Source organism: Xyrauchen texanus, chromosome 40 (assembly GCF_025860055.1).
Source record: "Xyrauchen texanus isolate HMW12.3.18 chromosome 40, RBS_HiC_50CHRs, whole genome shotgun sequence".
Lineage (NCBI taxonomy): Eukaryota > Metazoa > Chordata > Actinopteri > Cypriniformes > Catostomidae > Xyrauchen > Xyrauchen texanus.
In genome coordinates, this window is record NC_068315.1 from 9,472,218 (window position 1) to 9,493,535 (window position 21,318).

General features: G+C 37.0%; 1 protein-coding gene across 1 annotated transcript in view; it reads left to right on the forward strand.

Annotated features, from left to right (window-relative positions):
• The window catches only part of LOC127633593 (semaphorin-4G-like), a 31,547-nt gene extending 14,849 nt beyond the window's left edge, over window positions 1-16,698 (forward strand). The window contains exons 3-15 of the mRNA XM_052112806.1: window positions 2,159-2,310; window positions 2,422-2,484; window positions 3,493-3,591; window positions 3,707-3,797; window positions 5,222-5,335; window positions 5,773-5,927; window positions 9,644-9,819; window positions 12,042-12,180; window positions 12,457-12,679; window positions 12,764-12,879; window positions 13,685-13,839; window positions 14,772-14,833; window positions 15,213-16,698. Coding sequence (XP_051968766.1) covers window positions 2,159-2,310; window positions 2,422-2,484; window positions 3,493-3,591; window positions 3,707-3,797; window positions 5,222-5,335; window positions 5,773-5,927; window positions 9,644-9,819; window positions 12,042-12,180; window positions 12,457-12,679; window positions 12,764-12,879; window positions 13,685-13,839; window positions 14,772-14,833; window positions 15,213-16,192 — 2,525 coding nt within the window. The 3' untranslated portion in view covers window positions 16,193-16,698. The remainder of the gene's footprint in view (window positions 1-2,158; window positions 2,311-2,421; window positions 2,485-3,492; window positions 3,592-3,706; window positions 3,798-5,221; window positions 5,336-5,772; window positions 5,928-9,643; window positions 9,820-12,041; window positions 12,181-12,456; window positions 12,680-12,763; window positions 12,880-13,684; window positions 13,840-14,771; window positions 14,834-15,212) is intronic.
• The last annotated feature ends 4,620 nt before the right edge of the window (window positions 16,699-21,318 follow it).

Consider the following 21,318-nt stretch of genomic DNA (forward strand, 5'->3'; position numbering starts at 1 on the left):
TGTGTACATACACACACTGAGTCAAGCACTTAGCCGTTCAGTTTGCTCAGGTTATGATTCACCTCTCCATTCATTCATCTCGGTTCAAAGATTTCCTAGAACAGACAAAAGAATGGAGCTATCTTGAATGAGTGTGTCTTTATGTTGTTGACACTATTTGATCATATTTGTACCTGTTTTTCTAACTGGGAATAACTCTCTCGATCGTGTTGCTTGCAGTGTTAGTGCTAGGGGTGGCCACCATGGACCAAAGCCTGGCCACCCCACTCGCAATTGCTGTTTTAGTAATTCTTTTGGTCATTTTTTGCCTCAATTTAATTCTTTAGAGGTGAAATCATCTCTGTACAAACTTAACATGTGTGCACACCAAGGTCGCCAAACCTCTCCGTCCCAGGTGTCATTGTATCCACTCACCTATCCAAAAACTCCTGGCTCCGCCCCTGGATGCTTGCCTTAGCAAGCACCAGAAAGAAGCCTCAAAACCAGAGTGATGCCAAATCAAGTGATGTAACTCTAAATAAAACGAAATATACAAAGTATTCTTGACAAGTAAGGTAAAAAGGATAATGTGAAATACATTTTTTTTACACAAGTTTAAAGTTACAAATAAAGGAAAAATAAAATATGTCTAAAAAAACTAGAAAAAGACAAAGTATGTTGGAGATGCAGACTCGGGTCTGTTCACTCACTGGCAGACAGACAGATATTGTGCTGCTATCACACAGCAATCCTTCTATTCACCTAATAAGAAGGGCAGTTTTTTATTGTTTTTTAAATGGTCAAATGTGTTGGTGTGAATATGTTTAATTTTGAGGAAAAAAAATTCCCGGAATCGATGTCTGTGTATTTTGTGCATTCTGTTAAAAAATGCAGTTCTGTCACAGTGTAGACACAACCTTTCCTCCTGTGCCAGCCATTGTTTCCACTGAGTCTATACCTTGTCACGGTGGCTCTCAGTTTTTTGTCTGTCACTGTGTACAGATAGTCTGCCATGGTGTATTCTCTTTTTATGGTCAGATAGTATTGCATTTTACTCGGCTGTTGTGTTTGAGTTTCCCATTAAGTGATGTCATTGTGTTTTATTTGTGCTGTAATTTGGCTGTATCTAATTAGTTTAGCAGTATTGTTCTGGTCCAGGTCTTCAGTGTGATGAGGGTTAGTAGATGCTGGTGAAACATTAGGACAAAAGCTCCAGACAAGATGAGAGAGGGCATTGGTTTATTTGCTTAACTCTTGGTTTTTCAGGGCTTTATAATGGTATGAGTGGGGGTAACTAAGTGTATACGTTTCCAGAATTTGATTGCCTGTTTTTGTATTTTTATAATTAGTGGATATTTGCTTAATTCTGCCCTGCATGCATTATTTGTTATGTGCCGTGTTCTTGTAGAATATATTTTACAGAATTCTGCATTTAGGGTCTCAATTGGATGTTTTTCCCATTTGGTGAATTCTTGATTTGGATATGTCAGTGAACCCCACACCTCACTGCCAACCAAATTCTAATAGGCATCTCTATAGGACATTGTCTTTTTATGGTATAGAAGGCCCTGTATGCTTTATCTCTCAGTTCATTCACTGCTGGGTTAAGGTTTCCAGTGGAAGTGATTTTTAGTCCTAGATAATTGTAGTTTGAAAAGTGTGTTATTTGGTTATTTCCTAATGTGTATTTTCGTTGCATTGCCTGGGATCTGGATCTTTTCTGGAAGGCCCTGATTTTTGTTTTATTAAGGTTTCTCTCTCTCATTCTCTCTCTTTATCTCTCTCTCTCTCTGTGTGTGTGTGTGTGTGTGTGTGTGTGTGTGTGTGTGTGTGTGAGCGTGTATTTATCACTTTGTGGGGACCAAATGTCCCCATAAGGATAGTAAAACCCGAAATTTTTGACCTTGTGGGGACATTTTGTCGGTCCCCATGAGGAAAACAGCTTATAAATCATACTAAATTATGTTTTTTGAAAATGTAAAAATGCAGAAAGTTTTCTGTGAGGGTTAGGTTTAGGGGTAGGGTTAGGTTTAGGGGATAGAATATAAAGTTTGTACAGTATAAAAACCATTATGTCTATGGAAAGTCCCCATAAAACATGGAAACACAACGTGTGTGTGTGTGTGTGTGTGTGTGTGTGTGTGTGTGTGTGTGTGTGTGTGTGTGTGTGTGTTTGTAGGCCTCTTGGGCTGTAATTATTTCCAGGGGTCTGCAGTGAACTACAGCACTCTGTTGTTGGAGGATGGTCAAGGGTTACTGTATGTAGGGGCCAGAGAAGCCATTTATGCACTGGACACTTCTAATATCTCTGCCACCAATAGCACACTTTCTGTGAGTTTTTCCTTTTAAACTTGCCTAAAATAAATGTAAATATGTATCTTTCCTCTGATGCAGCTTGGCTGATGATATTTGTTGTACCTGTTGTTCATACCTGTATAACAGTTGGATTGGGCAGCATCGGCTGAACAGAAGAGACAGTGCCTGAGCAAAGGGAAGAACAATCAGGTATTGTCATTCTTGCTGTATAAAATATCCTCACCTAATGCTTTTGGAACTATTAACAAAAGCCAGCAGTAAATGAAAATCTACTAAAGCCTCTGAGGTATTTAGTTTGGTGAGCAACATAGAAATTAATGTCAACATGAATTTAAAATGGACCCTATTTACTTCATACATGTTCTTGTTCTTATTGTGCATGAATCATTTGTGCATTTTGATTCAAATAAATATGGTTTGTCTTGGCAATCTTTTTATCAAAAGTTTTATTTTTAAAGTGATAGTTCACACAAAAATGAAAATTCTCTCATAGTGCACTCACCCTCATGCCATCCCAAATGTGTATTACTTTCTTTCTTCTGCTGAACACAAAGAAATATTTTTAGAAGACTATCTCAGCTCTGTATGCTCATACAATGCAAGTGAGTGGTGGCCAGAATTTTGAATCTCCAAAAATATAATAAAGCCATCATAAAATAATCCATAAGACTCTAGTGTTTAAATCCATATCTTCTGAAGCAATATGATAGGTGTGAGTGAAAAACATAAATATTTATGCCATTTTTATATATATATATATATAAATCTTCACCTTTGACCATAGTAGCTAGTAGCTGACGATTTGAATGAAGAATGTGAATCGATAAAAACAAAAGAAGAAAAATGTGGAAGTGGAAGTGGAGATTTATAGTAAAGAAGGACATCAGTTTTATCAGTTTCTCACCCACACCTATCATATCGCTTCTGAATACATGGATTTAACCACTGGAGTTGTATGGATTACGTTTGAATCTCCAAATATCACATAAAAGAAATATAAAGTTCTGGCCACCATTCACTGCCATTGTATGGACCTATAAAGCTGTTTTCATTCTGTATTTCAATCTACAATGTATATGTTTGTGTGTGTGTGTGTATATATATATATGCATTTTACTAAAAATTACAATTTCAGTGTCGTCTCGTAGTTTTGTGTTTCAAAATAATTTCTTTTCTTTTTTTCTTTTTTTACCATAGACGGAATGTTACAATCATGTGAGATTCCTGGACAGATATAACGACACTCACCTGTACACCTGTGGCACTCATGCCTTCAGACCACGCTGTGCCTACATAGTGAGACATTTACCTATCTCATTCTCTCTCCATCATTTAGCAAAGGAATTCACGAGTGTTTTATGGCTTATTATCAAAAAAGCATGGTGCTTTAATATCTCTTTGTCTTTGTTAGGATGTGACACACTTCACCTTTGTGCGTTTTGAGGATGGAAAAGAGAAATGTCCTTATGATCCTACAAAGGGCTTCACTGGATTTATAATTGGTAACTAGCACAAGGGTTAACAGATTGAAAAGCATTTTGTTTTGTCAACTGACCAGCTAGGCAACCTGAAGTTTAAGTGAAAAATAATTTAAAGCTAAAGTAAAGTCATTTTTTAAATGTGTTTTTCTGATACTCTCTCCTAACCTAGCTAAATATGCAGGGACAATTAAGTAAGCCATTGGTACTATATTGATTTACAAGTGCAAATACTTAAGCTCTGTGGTGCTATCAAAACATTGCTCAGTTTGTTTGAGCATCCTAACTAGCCTGATGGAAGAGGGAAACCCCACTATTGCAGTGCAATTTTACTGCAGGTCATGATAGAAATTCCTCGAATCTAATGTTTGTTATTTACACAAGCATTGCAGAGAAATTACGTTGCTGTTGAGAAAGTCCCTTACTGACCAAGCCACGTGTATACGGGAGTAAAGAGTACGCTGCTCTGAGTGCTCTGCTGTGAGTTTGGGGCAGGATTATATACAGTGGTTGAAAAGATTACTGATTTTTTTACTTAAGTAAACATACTCCTACTGAAGAAATAATTCACTTGAGTACAAGTAGAACTCAAGTAACAGTAAATATGTAGTTTACCAAAAACTACTCAAATAATTATGTTGCAAGTTACTTTATAATAATGATATTATATATGCTATATTTTTGTTCATTTCTGTTGCATTTGTGCCCCGAGTCCCCATTAATTTCCAACAGTATTGGCATTGTATCTTTCTAAGGTATTTAAAAGTTTGTTTTAGACATAGAGTAGCAAGTATACAAGATATCCCCACATATATGTCAAACTACATTGTGTTAATGTTTGGCACAGTTACAATATTGCCTACATTTAAAACAAGTGAAGTTTGATCAATGGTTAAACGAGTCCAGACCATTTCCTTTTACCTGTATGAACGTCTCCTTTCCAACAATGAAATATGCAGAAAATCACCATATTACTGTTCTTGTATTGACAGGGCAGAAAGTCTTGAAGAAGCTAGAGAAGAGAGGACACCGGCGGCAGTTAATACAAGCTGCTGTGCTCATGATACTGTGCCCTGCAGACTTCTGTCCTGCCACACACAACACGTTTTAGTTTATAAACAGATTAAGCACTTATACATTTGTTCTTCCCAAAAAAGTAAAGTATTAAAAGTAAAAGTACTATTCTTTATACTTAAAAAAGTTGTAAAATTGGAAACATTTACTCAAGTACTGTAATAAGAGTAGTTGTAATTCCTTACTTTCCACCTCTGTTTATATAATTGGCCAACCATTGGGAAATGGGGGAGTGTTTGGAAAAACCTGTTTGAAAGCAATCATTATTCCATTTGGTGATGCGATTGCCACAAAAGTGGCACATTTCAGCTTTAAGTTAATACATAATTGTTTTACAACTTGCTTTGCTTACAGTTTACAATTTGACTTTACAGATGGTGAGATGTACTCTGCTTCCCAGTATGAGTTTCGTTGTACACCTGATATTAGACGCAACTTTCCTTTCCCCAACTTGAGGACGGATGATTCTCCAACAAGAATGCTTCTGGGTAGTATAGCCAAATTTTTCAAAAAAAGAAAGAAAATCTAGATTTTTTACATTTGCTGAAGAAAATGTGAATGGTGCTTGCTCCAGTGTCAGGATGTTTTTAGGTGGATACTAGAGCATTGTTATGGAATTTCGAAGGTGTTCTGAGTTGTTTTTAGAGCATTGCAATTCGGCTTCCAGGGTATTCTAGATAGTTGTTAGGTGGTCAAAAGAACCCTCCCCCAAAATCTCTATGTAATTCTGTTATGATGTTGTTTCTTCTCAATAAAATCATTATTATAATATGATTAAAAGGAACAGAACATCCCAAAAGACTCACAATATGTAATCAATAACCATTGTACTTCTAAACTTCTCACGGACACAATAATATCTGTATGGCTCATAATTGGTCCATTGTGGTGTGGGCAGCTCTAATTCTGATGTTCTCTCCTGCAGAGGCAGATTTTGTTGGCTCAGCGTTACTGAAGGAGAGCGTCAACAGCTCTATCGGGGATGATGACAAACTCTACTTCTTCTTCACGGAGAGGAACATAGAACCAACGGCTTACTCCAGTCAGACCAGAGTGGCCAGGGTGGTCCGTGTGTGTAAGGTAGGAATAGGGTGATAAGGAATGTCAAATGAGTTGATGCCATTTTTTCACTAGTAATATCATTAACAAGTTGTATCTCCTCTTATATATTTTGCATAAAGAAATTGAAGCCCTTTAGGACCATTATGGTGCTCTGTGATTATATTCATTTCAAACAAACACATTTTTTCCTAAAATTGTAATGTTATAATGAGTCTGGACATAATTTTTTTTAAGTATCGTAATTCTAATGCAATTCTGTAATTTCCTTAATCCTAATGGTGACTCTCATTAGGTTCTCATTAATGTAATACAGTACATTTTATTTTATTACAGTAAAAATACTGTGATACAATGTTTTTATTAGGGGTGGGTAAAACTTCATTTGAACTACTTCAAAATCGATTCTTAAATCAAAAGATTGATCTTTTACTGTCTGCGCAACTACAACTGCAACTACAATAAGAGGAAATCGCTCACATTTGCAAACACATTTCACTCTATGTGACTAAAATGAATATACTGGCTGGTAAAGGTTTAGATTTCACTAAAGTAAAGAGAGAATACATTTATTCCGTGTAAATTTCAAGTCAAGTGGTTTTTATTGTCGTTCAACCATATACAGTTAGTACAGTACACAGTGAAACGAGACAATGTTCCTCCAGGACCATGGTGCTACATAAAAACAACATAGGACAAACACAGAACCACATGACTACACAGACTAAATAACATGCTTATATAAAGTGCACGTGCAAATTTGTTCCGTCTTTGTCCGAAGGAGAGATCCACACAGCCCATGTCATTGAATAATATTTCTTTTAAAACCCTTTCTGTTCTTTGTTGATCAAAACCAACAAAAAATTAACATTTTATTCTAATCATGCATAGCACAGATGAGGTAAAGCCATTCAAGTCCTCTCATATTTATAAGAACTCATTAACAGACACTATTTACAGAAATGCTGGTTAGCACAACAAATCAATGTAAATACCTGTAATCAATTTAAATGTAAATACTTGTAAATAGTAGAATTATGCAATAAAACAATAAACATGTAACAAAAAATAATATATGCAATATTTATATCAGATTTATTTATTGAATCTGATTGAATCGAGAAATCTGTATCAATACCCAGCCTTAGTTTTTATATTTGAAAGATCTTAAAATATATTATCTCTCTGTCTATTACTTTTGTGCAGTTAAACTTCTATGGCTTTTGTACAGTAGTTGTAGTCTTGAAACTTGGTGTTGTGGTACTGTTAGTATTTTTAGGTCCTGTATGTTAAATTGTTTGTGATTGTATTGGATAAAAGTGTCTGCTTAAAGATTAAACGTAAACGCATAAATTAAAGGCAAAGCAAAAAAATTATACCATTATGTATTAATACATGACAAATTAAATTACATGTATATATTTATTTATTATTTTATATATATATATATATATATATATATATATATATATATATATATATATATATATATATATATATTTATTTTCTTTTTTTACACTACTAAGAATTGTGAAAAAAAATATTCTTGACAAAAGGAAAAACAAAAGGACATGTTCTTGATAGATCTTGTGTGATACAGTCCATCAAACCTGACTAAAAATAATCCATGAGGCTAAGATAATTGTGTTGTATCTCTGTGCACACACTGTGAATAGCATGTCATGCTGTAAGTGTACTGCCCTATGAACTGTGGTATAAACTGAAGGCTTATGTTTGTGTGTGTTCCAGAGTTGGTGTATTTGAAAAAAAAAAATTTATTGCACAATAACAAGGAATTGTTTTTGCCCATAAGTACAATTCAGATGAGCTGAAATTATTCAGAGCTTTGTGAACTTGTGACTGTGCATGCCTTCTGTTCACCATGTTCCTGGAGATTCTGTGATTTGCCACTGTTGTTGGGCAGATAAACCCCACTCCCTAAACTTTCTCTCTCTCTTTCTCCCACACATGCTCTCCCACCTGCATTATCTCAGTTAGTGTCTTCATTGTGCTTGAATGAACCACCCATAATTTTTACCTCACTGTTACTGTATATCTTCATTACTTCATGCCTGCATTCACTCAGTTCACGCAGTTGAGACTTCACAGCTCTGGGAAGCAGGTCAGGTCAACTACTGACTGACCTACTGTGTTACAAGAAAGAGTAATCCAAAGTAGGCCACACTAGACACACATATCCATATGCCCAAGCACACACATGGACTCATTCACATAAACACACTTGTGCACATTTAGTACAAGTCCAATAGATGTATTAATGAAAAAATCGTGATTTTATTGCTGTTTAGGTGGTGCTTTTATGGTTGCATCATTGCCATTTGTATTAATGAGATATATTACTACATGAGTATAGAGTACATTTACATTGTTTTTCTATTTTTATTTCTATGGACTTTATTTCATTCTTCATTGGAATACACTTTAAGGAATAGTTCACCCAAATATTTACATTTTCTCATCATTTACTCACCCTTTTGCAATCCCAAATGTGTATGACTTCCTTTCTTCTGCAGAACACAAACAAATATTTTTAGAAGAATATCTCAGCTCTTTAAGTCCAAACAATACATGAATGAAGCACCAAAACTTTGAAGTTCAAAAAGCACATAAAGGTATCATAAAAGTAATCCATATGACTCCAGTGGTTTAATCCATGTCTTTTGAAACGATTCAATCAATTTTGAGTGAGAACAGACCAAAGAATAACTTCTCAAATAACAATCATCTCAGTATGCAATAGACTGGCATGTCTTAATGTCAATATTAGGTCAAAAATGGCAAAAAAAGAAACTTTCTCTAGAAACTCAAGTCAGTCATTGTTTTGAGGAATGAAGGGTATAAAATGCTTGAAATTGCCAAAAAGAAAACTGAAGATTTCATACAAAGGTGTACACTACAGTCTTCAAAGTCAAAGGACAACTGGCTCTAACAAGGACAGAAAGAGATGTGGAAGGCCAGATGTACAACTAAACAAGAGGATAAGTACATCAGAATCTCTAGTTTGAGAAATAGACACCTCACATGTCCTCAGCTGACAGCTTCATTGAATTCTACCCGCTCAACACCAGTTTCATGTACAACAGTAAAGAGAAGACTCAGGGGTGCAGGCCTTATGGGAAGAATTGCAAAGAAAAAGCCACTTTTGAAACAGAAAAACAAAAAGAAAAGGTTAGAGTGGGCAAAGAAACACAGCTATTGGACAACAGATAACTGGAAAAGAGTGTTATGGATCTGAACCCCATTGAGCTTTTGTGGGATCAGCTAGACTGTAAGGTGCGTGTGAAGTGTCCGACAAGACAGACACATCTATGGCAAGTGCTACAGGAAGCGTGGGGTGAAATGTCATCTAAGTATCTGGACAAACTGACAGCTAGAATGCAAAGGATGTCCAAAGCTGTCATTGCTGCACATGGAGGATTTTTTTATATGAACTCTGAAGAAATTCTGAAAAAAAAAAAATGTTTTTAAAAGTACAATAGTAATTTTTCACAGTATTAATGTCCTGAATATACATTGTAAACAGATGAATGCCACTTTGGTGAATAAAAGTACCAATTTCTGTACATAAGAGCAAAACCTGTACATTATTACAAACTTTTGGCCGCCAGTTTATATTTTATTGTTCCTTACACTATTGAGTTAGAAAAGTAGTCATACATTTGTATATAATATACTGTGTGTCATAACATTTCTGTCCATCTCTTTCTCATACACAGGGGGATATTGGGGGTCAAAGGACTCTACAAAGGAAGTGGACGTCCTTTCTCAAGGCCAGGCTGGTGTGTTCCATTCCTGATTATGAGCTTCAATTCAACATCCTGCGCAGCGTTTATGTCGTTGAGGGGGCCAGTGTACAAGATAGTGTCTTTTATGCTGTTTTTGGACTTGATTGGTAAGAAAATTAACTGAAGTGATACTTACGTGTGTTTGATGGTAACACTTAAAATGAACGTTTTTATAGGGTATTCTTTATCATTAGTTAAAGGAATATTCAGGGTTTGCATTTGACTGCATCTGTGGTATAATGTTGATTACCACTCAAAATAATTTTGACTTGTCCCTCTTTTTCTTTAAAAATCAGAAATCTGGGTTAAGTGAGGCACTTACAATGGAAGTGAATGGGGCCAATTTTTGTAGGGTTTAGAGGCAGAAATTTGAAGCTTGTAATTTTTATAAAGGCACTTAAATTAAATTGTCTGTTAAAACTTGTGTATTATTTGAGCTGTGAAATGTTTTATATAGTTTGTATGGTCATTTTAGGGTTTATAGCATTACATTGTTTGTACCAACAAAGTTGTAAAATTTGATATAACTTTACACAGAAAAATGTAGTAAGCGATTTTATCACACTAAAATCACATTAACATGCATTAAGTTTACGTCTTGTGGCTATACTTCTGAAACCGTGAGTATTTTACCATTTACAGATTGGCCCCCATTCACATCCATTGTGAGTGTCTCACTGTAACCCATATTTTTGCTTTTATTTAAAGAAATAATTTTTGTGGTAATCAACATTATACCACAAATGCTGTCAATTGAGCTCTACTTGATTTGAACCCAGAATATTCCTTTAATATTCCTATGCTAGTCAACATGAAGTAGTAATGAGCAATATATTTAAAGCATTTATTAATCTATATGTTAATTTCAAAATGTAATGCATTTTTTTGTATTAAAAGTTGTATATATTAACAATAGGACCATCATAATAGTATTAGATAGGGAAATCTATAGATTGTAAAATTCCATTACCATAATTTTGGGAATGTAGAGAATCTTTCTCATTACTGAATCCAGTTGTATCAGAGTCCTGTTTGGACAGGTATTCGAGAGTATGATAGGTGTTCTCTGCAACAGTCTCGTTAAATGTGATGTGAACAGAAGTAACAGAAATCTGCAAGCATGTGACTGTGTGTTATCTTCATTCTCAGAGCTTGTTTGACTAAAGAATTTTCTAGAGAGCATGAGAGAGTCCATCTCTAATTTTTCCCATGTGCTTAATTCCTTTAAGAAGGGACACTCACAATAGAACACAGGGCATGGGTGGGCAGAAACAGAACAGAGAGAGGGAGAGAGAGAGAAAAGTGTAGAGTCGTGCTGCATGAAAATGTTGGGTGGGGGGGGTATAATTCAGCATTCTAATATGATGTGATGGTTATATTGATGGCAAAATACTTTATAACTGGATGTCAACAACAAAAAATATGGTGAGTGTTTTCTCTTTCCTTTAAAAATTTGATCAGCCTCTTTATTTTGCTGCCCTATCCATGTTCGATTATAGGGTTTGTTGCATTTTATTCTATACATTTAGCATTGTTTTTATCCCTGGTGCCCGCAACATTATCAGAACAGACCTGCTACTCACCACTTGAGAACTACTGATCCCAGATCATCAAGTTTATTAAGCATGGGAAGAGGTTTTTTTTAGAAAATAATTCACTGAATTTGACCGATAGAATTTTGGTCTTTCAGCAATGTTGGCAATTCCACGATAGTGACAGTTGCACTCAGGATAGCAACCTCTCAGTGTTTGTTTACAATTGAATTTTCATAAGAATGTTCCAGGTTCAGTTCAAGTTCTGTGACACACTGTTGATTACCACAAAAAATTATTTCAAAATTATGACCCTCAACTTCTAAAAACCAACAAAAATCCCATTCACTTCTGATTACTGTGATAAAATCGCTTGACCAAACTTGCCTGTGCAAAGTTAAAGTATATAAATCTATTATATAAATTTTTCAACTCATGTCATCACCATATAAAGCCAGTAAACCCATGATATGTGTAAGCAGACAAAAAACAATTTTATAGAGAAGAATCCAAAATTACGTTGAAAATGAATAACCAGAAATTCAATAAGACACATTTTTGTATGAAAGATTTAAACATGTGAACATCACATTTTTGCTTGCAGCATACCGGAATGTCTTGCCCTATTGACTTCTATTGTAAGTGCATTACTGTAAATGATATTGTTTGCTTTCACAAAATTTGTGGTAATTGACAGCATGCCACAGGTGCTGTTGATGAAATTGTCAATTATTTAATCTCTCTCTCTCTCTCTCTCTCTCTCTCTTTTTCTCTCTCTTTCTCTTTCTCACTGCCAGGAGAAATGTTAAAATGTCTGCAGTGTGTCAGTACTCCCTCAGAGATGTCCAGACAGCTTTTGATGGGCCTTACATGGAGCTACAGGACTCCAAATGGAGAGAATTTACTGGTAAAGTTCCAGATCCAAGGCCTGGTTCGGTAAGGTCATTAAGATGCCTTTGCTCCAAATCAGTATTGATTTAAACCATGACAAGCCATGAATAAATGTTGTATAATATCAGTTGGACAGCTTTGAATCATTATTCTAGCTGTTCAGTATATTCAGCCAACCTGAGGACTGTATCATATAATCCAGGAATCTGAATAGTTTTCTCTCAGGGCCCTGGCTCAGAGTCTGGGACACAAATTGCAGTCTTGAATCTATTTTCACTCTTCTGATGAATGTTATATAAGAGTCTCCTTGTTTCTTTTCAGTGTATAACCGATCAGCATCGTGCTCTGCTTATAAATTCCTCCCGGGATCTCCCTGACAACATACTGAATTTTGCTCGAAAACACCCTTTAATGGCCAGGCAGATCCAGCCAGTTGGAGGACGCCCTCTTTTGCTCCAGAGAAGTGCAGACTACACCAAGATTGCTGTACTTCAAGTTGCAGGTTTGGATGGACTCGTTTATGACATGCTCTTCATTGGAACAGGTACTTTTAGAGTTACTTCACTTCAAGCATTATGTAAATATTTTTTTACTTACAATATCATTTACTTACAATGTTTGTTTTCAGATGAGGGCTGGTTACACAGGGCGGTAAAGATCAGAGACCATGTGCACATTATTGAGGAGCTTCAACTGTTTGAGGAAAAACAACCCATCAATAACATGGCAATATCACAAAAACAGGTGACCCATTAAAAGCAGTTTAAAAAGTAGTAATGGTTGCTTTTAAGCTAATTAGTAAAATACAGTTCAGCTACTTCACTACACATGTGGATATTTGATGGATATTCTGTCATCATTTTACTTGCCAACATGTTGTTTCAAACCTGTATGACTTTCTTCCTTTGGAGAAAATTAAAGTCTTTGGCTGAACTTGATTCAACCATGTACAGTGGTTCCACATGCTTGAAATGGGTTTTCTTTCTTTCTTTTTCTTTTCATCGCCTGTTCTCCCGATTTGGACTGCCCAATTCCCACTACTTAGTAGGTCCTTGTGGTGGTGCAGTTACTCACCTCAATCCGCGTGGTGTAGGTTTCAGCTGCCTCCGCTTCTGAGACCGCCAATCTGCACATCATATCTCATGGCTTGTTGTGAATGACACCGCAGAGACTCACAGCATGTTGAGGCTCATGCTACTCTCTGCTATCCACACATAACTCACGACGCGCCCCATTGAGATCAAGAACCACTAATCACGAACACGAGAAGGTTACCCCATGTGACTCTACCCTCCCTAGCAACCTGGCCAATTTGGTTACTTAGGAGACCTGGCTGGAGTCACTCAGCACGCCCTGGATTCTAACTTGCCACTCCAGGGGTGGTAGTCGGCGTCAATTCTCTGAATTGCCAGCTACCCAGGCCCCCTGAAATGAGTTTTCTTAAATTAAAAAATTTCAATTTAAGTACTTAAAGTAGTGGGAACCTAACTGAATCAAGTAAACCCATTTTCAGGAGCACTAAACCTTTAAGATTTTGCTCTTTCAACAGAACAGTATCTATGTAACTGCCCCTTCTGGACTGGCTCAATTACCTCTGTCATCCTGTGAGCGCTACACATCCTGTTATGACTGTGTGTTTGCACGAGATCCACTTTGTGGCTGGGATGGAAGAGTGTGTGCTGAAATATCATCTTACTCTAACAGGTAAAAGCAGACTTGGGGTGTTTATTTTAAGTAACAGACACTTTCATACATGTTCTGTTTTATTTTTTCCCTCCCCTTTTCTCCCCAGTTTTGAATGCCCAATTCCCAATGCACTCCAAGACCTTGTGGTGGCGTAGTAACTCGATTAAATCTGGGTAGCAGAGGATGAATCTCAGTTGCCTCAGCATCTGAGACTATCAATCCGTACATCTAATCACGTGGCTTGTTGAGCGTGTTACCGCGGAGATGTAGCTCGTGTGGCGGCTTCATGCCATTCTCCGCAGCATCCACGCACAACTCACCAAGCACCCCACCGAGAGCAAGAACCACACATTATAGCGACCACGAGAAGGTTACCCCATGTGACTCTACCTTCCCCAGCTACCGGGCCAATTTGGTTGCTTAGGAGACCTGGCTGTATTCACTCAGCATGCCCTGGATTCGAACTTGCGACTCCAGGGGTGGTAGTCAGCATCAGTACTCGCTGAGCTACCCAGGCCCCCACATGTACGGCCCCCACACCTATCAATAATGAGTGAATTAAGAATTTGTATTAGAAATATATATTTTTTATTAATAATGGGATTACTTTGCCATTTTTTCAGTTTAAATTTATAAACAGTCCAGGTCATCCTCTCAGGAAACTTGATCAAAATACAATTTTGTTTTCCATACGATTTTATTGTTTTATTTTATATATTTTTAAGAAAAAATTAAAAATTCAATTTAAACAATGTAATGTTGCATGCATTTCCTAATAACATTACTAGCCAACTAGTGAGTACGATTTATTTACTTGCCAAAGTCGGTTGTGCTTGCATTTGGCAATTTGAGAGCATTACCGTTGGACCCTGCGTGTTACACATTTACAGTGTGTTCTGCATGTTCATGTATGGAAGTCTATTAATGTAACTTTAATGTGCTTCTTTTAGGTCAATTCTTGTCCAGGACATACAGATGGGGAGCAGAGGCTGTACAAACATTACAAGTGATGGTGTGTTTAATGCATGTGATTTTTGTTTCTTTGCAACCTGGTTAGGTCAAATGGCAAAGTTCACCCAAAAAGGAACATTCTGACATTTACTCATCCTCATGTTGTTCTGAACCCGTTTGACCCGTTCTTCAGTGGAACACAAAAGGAGATCGCCTCAGTCATCATTCGCTTTGATTGCTTTTTTTATTCATTTTTTTGCATACAATGAAAGTGAACGGTGACTGAGGCTAACCTGCTGCCTGACATCTTTTGTGATTTTTGTAATAGAAGAAAGTAATCAGAACAACATGAGGGTGTGTAAATGATGGCAACATTTTTGGTGAATTACTGTATACCTTTAAGAGTAGAATAATAATACTAATGTCTTATATCTTGCCAGGTTTTGCCACGCACCGGACACGTGCAGTGATGGCTGGAGATGATGTGCTTTTACAGTGTGAGATTCGCTCCAACCTGGCCTCTCCTCATTGGACACTGAACGGTCAGCAGCTTCAGGAGTATGGTGTTGATATTCGCTACCGCACTGGCATTGACGGTCTCCTAATCATTGGGGCTCAGAGCCAGCAGAGCGGACACTACCGCTGTTATGCAGTGGAAAATGAAGTTTGGATTCCTGTCAGCAGCTATATTGTGAGAGTGCAACCTGTACCGCCTCCTGCAACGCATCTTTCAGCAAGCCCAACGGCTCTACCCGAAAGTTTGTTCACCACCACAACTGTACCAACTCCGAGCCCATCCAGTGGTCCTGTTGAGCAGCTCCTGTCCCCTCCACCTGCCCCGTTACCTTCTGGACCAGAGTTCCAGACCTACAGACACATGGAGGCCATGTATATTTCTCTGGTGGCTGTTCTTGCAGGGCTGTGTCTAGTTCTTACAGTTGTCTTGCTTTATGTGAGCTTCTGTGCACGTAGCACTCCCAACAGCAGGAAGTACTCTCAACAAGGTCTTTCGGTAACCGCAGCAACCGCACGAAAAAGGAGTTCGCATTTTGAGCTTAAAACTATCTCAAGCCACTGCAATGGCCGAAACGAGGGGCGGAGCAGAGCGGTGTCAAGGGATGGAGAGTTTCTACAGATTGTTTCAGGAGACTCCCAGTCTACACCCAGTAAGGAGCCTCCACCTGCTCCACCACTTCCAATGCCTCCGCCCCTACCATCATCTGACTACACCAATGGAATGTCAGCTACATTACCCAGTGTGCTGAGAAAGATGAATGGAAACAGTTATGTGCTCCTGAAACAGACAGACTCCGAGATGACGTCGCCACTTTACCACTCGTTTACAGAGGAGCTCAACAGGATCCTGGAAAAAAGGAAACATACACAGCTGGACATCGAACCTGATGAGAGCTCAGTGTAGCTCCAGGTCACACCATTACTGTATCACCCCTTTGTGGTTGGAAGTGTTACTTTAGTAAAAGGAACACCCTTCCACCACAATGACGGTTTGTTTATTGTGGCATTTTTTGTAGGATTCGTATATAAAACTTAAGCTTCCACGGGCTGATACTTCATGGTCTTTTTCCTGTGACTTGTTAAAATATGTGTGAGTTTCTCAAACACAAATTTATTCTGGCCTACTGATCGATAGAGGTACAGACTCTCTGTCGACCTCAAGAAGGACTTCTTTGTTATGGACCTCGGAGGAATAAAGTGCAAGTTGATGCTTTTTTCACAATCAAGAACGCTGAAAGACAGGATTTATAGTTGAGCTTTTTAGATTTACAGAAGGAAATTTTACAGAATTTTTACAGACTGTCCAAAGACTGTCTAGGCAAAGCAATGCATATTTGTACATAATCAAAGAGAAATTGTTCTTCAAATGCAGATGTTTACAGATGTGTTTTACCTAATTGAACCTAATGTAAATAACTAAATTTAAAGGGATAGTTCGCTCAAAAATTAACATTCTCATGATTTACTCATTCCATCCAAGATGTGTATGACATTCTTCTGCAGAACACAAATTAAGATATTTTGAAGAAAATTGTTTCTCTCATCTCACAATGCAAGTGAATGGGTGCCATAATTTTGAAACTCCACAATCCATACAAAGAGAGCGTAAATGTAATCCATATGAGTCCAGTGGATAAATCCATGTGTTCAGACACAATATGATAGGTGTGGATGAGAAAAATATCAATATTATTCTCCCGGTGTCAGGAACAGTAGAAGAGAGGGTGAGGAATTGTAGAATGTGAGAAGACTGGGTTTTTATGTAATACTCAAAAATAAAGGGTAAACCTCAAAGATCCAGGGCAGAACACTGCAGAACAGACTGGGTTCAATGTTTGGAACAGACACAGGAGAACCTACCAGGGTGATAAACCACAACAAACTAGCACAAGACAAAAAAAACTGAATGGGGTTGAATGGGAAAGCAGGTGAAACAAATGAACTAATAATGAGGTAACAACGGGCAGTAGAGCACATGGCAAACAACTTAACAAGAACCATGTGCTCACAAAAAACAACAGACCAGACAGGAAGAGCACCTGGCAATGAAGCCATCATTGGCCATGTGCTCAAACAAACACATAGACAAGACAATAAAGCACATGGCAATAAAGTCATCATTAGCCATGTGCTCAAACAAAAAGACAAGAACAGAGCATGAGTGTCCGGATCTCGACACAGAAACAAGACTGAACCAGACCGAAGAGTCAGAATCTAGACACCATGCTCTGAACATGAAACACAGACTAGTCAGAAGAGCACACAGCAAGAAAAATAACCAAAGCTGTGCACTCACACAGACATAGAACTTATGTGTTAGGATCCTGTCACCACAATAAACCTGACTGACAAAAGTGACAGTATCCTGACACCCTGTCCAATAGGGGATGAAATGCAAGAAGGATGTGAATCACCAAAAACAGAAAGACAACGAGAAATTGACTGAGCAGGGAGGAGAATTTTAAGTAAAAAAGGACTTAAGTATTGATCTGTTTCTCACCCACATCTATCAAATCGCTTCAGAATATATTAATTTAACCACCAGTGTCATTTGGAGTACTTTTATTTTGCCCTTATGTGGATTTTGGAGCGTCACATTTTTAGTACCCATTAGTAAAGGATGAGAGAATTAAAATTTTTGGGTGAACTAACCCTTTAAAAATGAATATTCTGTTAGCATTTACTCACCTTCATGTTCTTCCTGTATGACTTTCTTTCTTCTGTGGAACACAATTGGACAGAATGTTTGTGCCGCTCTATTTCATACAATGAACGTGAATGAGGACGGATACTGTCAAGCTTCAAAAATGTCAACAACAAAACAAAAAGCACCAAATAATTGTCCATACAACTTGTGTACAATATTCCAAGTCTTCTAAACCCATATGATAGCTTTGTAAAATCAAAGTCAATAAGTCAAGTGAGTTTGGATCGACAAAGAGGTGAGTAAATGAAGAATTTGCTTTTATTTTTGGGTGAACTATCCCATCATTAAACCTAATGATAGCAGCTCATCAAAATAATAGGATCAGAATATATCTAAAATGGACTTAATTGTTCTTTCAGGTAAGGTTCATAAAGTGTTTGTAGATATAAATGGTTTGAAGTTTTACTAAACGCATTGTTGACATCTGCAGATACGTATATTTTCCATGCCACACAGCTGTAGAACTCCAGATGGGTTTCAAAGTGCCAAAAGAAGACAAAAAGCCTCAGAACTGAGGAATCAACCTTGCCTAATATTGTACAGTAAATGCTTTCAAATGAAGCAAAAGATGCCCACAGAGGAAAGTGCAATCTATACATGCTAGGATAATTCCATTACACTGAAGTTTATTGAGATGTTTTAATGCAATCATGGCATTAGCAATCCGTTCATTTACTGCATGACAATGTGCCTGGCTAGTTATGTTTAATTCAGACTCACAAATTGCTTCAAACAAACTTCGGATATTTATGTATTTATATATAGTTGTATTTCTTGTCTGCAGTGTGTGTAATGTGACCCACATTTGTTTGTAAACAGTGTTAATAAGCAGTGATGATGCCCTGTACCAAGTATTGAGTCACTGCCTGTCTCTCCTGAGTGGCTTTCCCAGCTCATACTGCTCTTATTTGTCACTGTTGCTGACAGGACAGCAATGGTTAGCAAGAATTTATCAAGATGTATGTAGAGAGCAATATGTAGTCTTTTTCTTAAAACACTTTTGGAAAAACTCACACTGCTGCTGTCAGGCTGGCATCCTGCAACTGAGTATGTATTTTGTTAAGCATGTAACTCACAATTTTTTCCACAAATTATTGTTGTTTTGCATCCGCACACTCACTATTGTCAATTTCCCCTATACATTTGTGAGTGCATGTGTCCTGCTATCTTTCCTTTAAACCCAGATGGTGACTGTGGCTGTCACTAGGTAATTCTGTTGCCTTGTCCAACCTTTGTCTGATTTACTTACTATTTATCAGTCCTACTTTTGACTTTCTGTTGCATAGTGGCCCCAAAATGTATGTGGAAACTTGAGTCTAGGGATGGGAATTTTAAAGAATCGACGGTTTCCAATTCTTAACGATTCAGATTCCTTAACGTTCGATAATGATTATTTTAGTACTTTTGAGGAAGAAGTTTCTGGAAATAAATTCATTTTTTATTGGATTTAGTTCCCTTAGCAGCCTGTTACCAATGAATTAGATCAATTCATATTTTATGAAAAAGTCACATTCTTGTGACTTTTTAATTGAGATATTTTATTAATGCATTAATTTTGATAAAATATCACTAATTACAACAAAACTCATTTTGTGTATTTAACTACACGTTGCCATATCAACAACCATACAGTAATTAGTTTGATTTAAAGGAATACTTGACCCAAAAAATATTAATTTTCTTTCTTCTGCAGAACATAAACAAAGAAGAAAATCTCAGCTCTGTAGGTCCATACAATGCAAGTGAATGGTGACCAGAACTCAGAATGCCAAAAAGGACACAAAGGCAGCATAAAAGTAATACACATGTCTCCAGTGGTTAAATCAGTGTCTTCTGAAGCAATATGAAAGGTGTGGGTGAGAAACAGATCCATATTTAAGTCCATTTTTACTGTAAATCTACACTTTCACTGTCACATTCAGCCACCTACTAGTTGGTCAGAGGTGGAGATTTATAGTAATATAGGATTAAATATTGATCTGTTTCTTACCCACACCTATTATATCACTTTAGAATATATGGATTTAAACACTGGAGTCGTATCGATTACTTCTATGCCTCATTTATGTCCTTTTTGGACCTTCTGAGTTCTGGTCACCATTTACCTGCATTGTAAGGACCAACAGATCAGAGATATTGTTCTTAAAATCTTTGTTTATGTTCTGCAGAAGAAAGAAAGTCATACACATCTGGGATGGCATGAGGGTGAGAAAATTAGAGAATTTAACTTTTTCTTCCTCGTTTAAGTCTCACTAGCCATATGCACAACACTCAGTAACAGTTGTTGGTTTATTTAAAAAGAATCAGCTCATTTGTTCAGGAATCGGACTACACTGGTCATACTGAATTATTTGAGGCAGTGTCTTGAACTTAACTGTCTGACTATCAAATGTCTCATGAGAGTCACATGCAACAGAACCCAAATTCGATTCGGTTATGAATAAGGTTCTCCATTTCCAACCCTACTTAAGTCACACTTAAAAATGTATGAATGTTTTTGCATTAGATAATAAAATATCAATCCCAGTGACATTTATTTTAAATAAAGATTGCACGGGCACATACAGTACATCCACTAAAACCACCTTGGAGGCAGTTGGTTAAAAGTCATTGCAAAAATGGCTGCAAAAGTGAAGTTTGCATAGTGTACACTTCTATTCATGAAATGTAATTCATAGTTTTTTGTTTTAAATATTAGCAGTGTGGTTGTTAATGTGTTTGTGAATATCCACTGCTTCCCTGTAATCCCACAAAACTTTTTGCACCTAATATTTTCCCAAAGATTTATGCTTATATATCAGAGTATATTAGGCTACATATTGTTTTAAACAAAATCTGATGAGTACATCCTATGAAAGGATTTATTATTGTCGTTACGTTTTCTGTATCTTGTGAACCCCAAAGTTAAGAAACATTTTCCATTAAAGTCTTAAAAAGAAATCTGACAATATCAAATCTAATTTTTTTTTTGTCACAGCAGGCGATTTTTAACCAGACCCCCATCTGTATCAGGCCTGTTCGTATGTCCCCGTTGTATCTGTTACTAAGCAACACAGCTCTTAATTTAGAACTTTCTTTAATCCACATAATAGGTCAAGCTAGTTTTCACAGGGGAGAAAAGATGTGATCAGAGCACTAGCCTCAACTGGTTGTAATAAATGGGACATTTTAATAAATATACTTCTCTCTTGTACACGGATTCATTAGACCATGGCTTACATTGATTAGATGCTCAGCCTTGGGTTATCTTTCGAAGTTATTTCCGTGAAACCTTTCATCTCCCTGGAAAGTTGTTTTTCGTCTACTGTGTTGCTCTAAGTGAC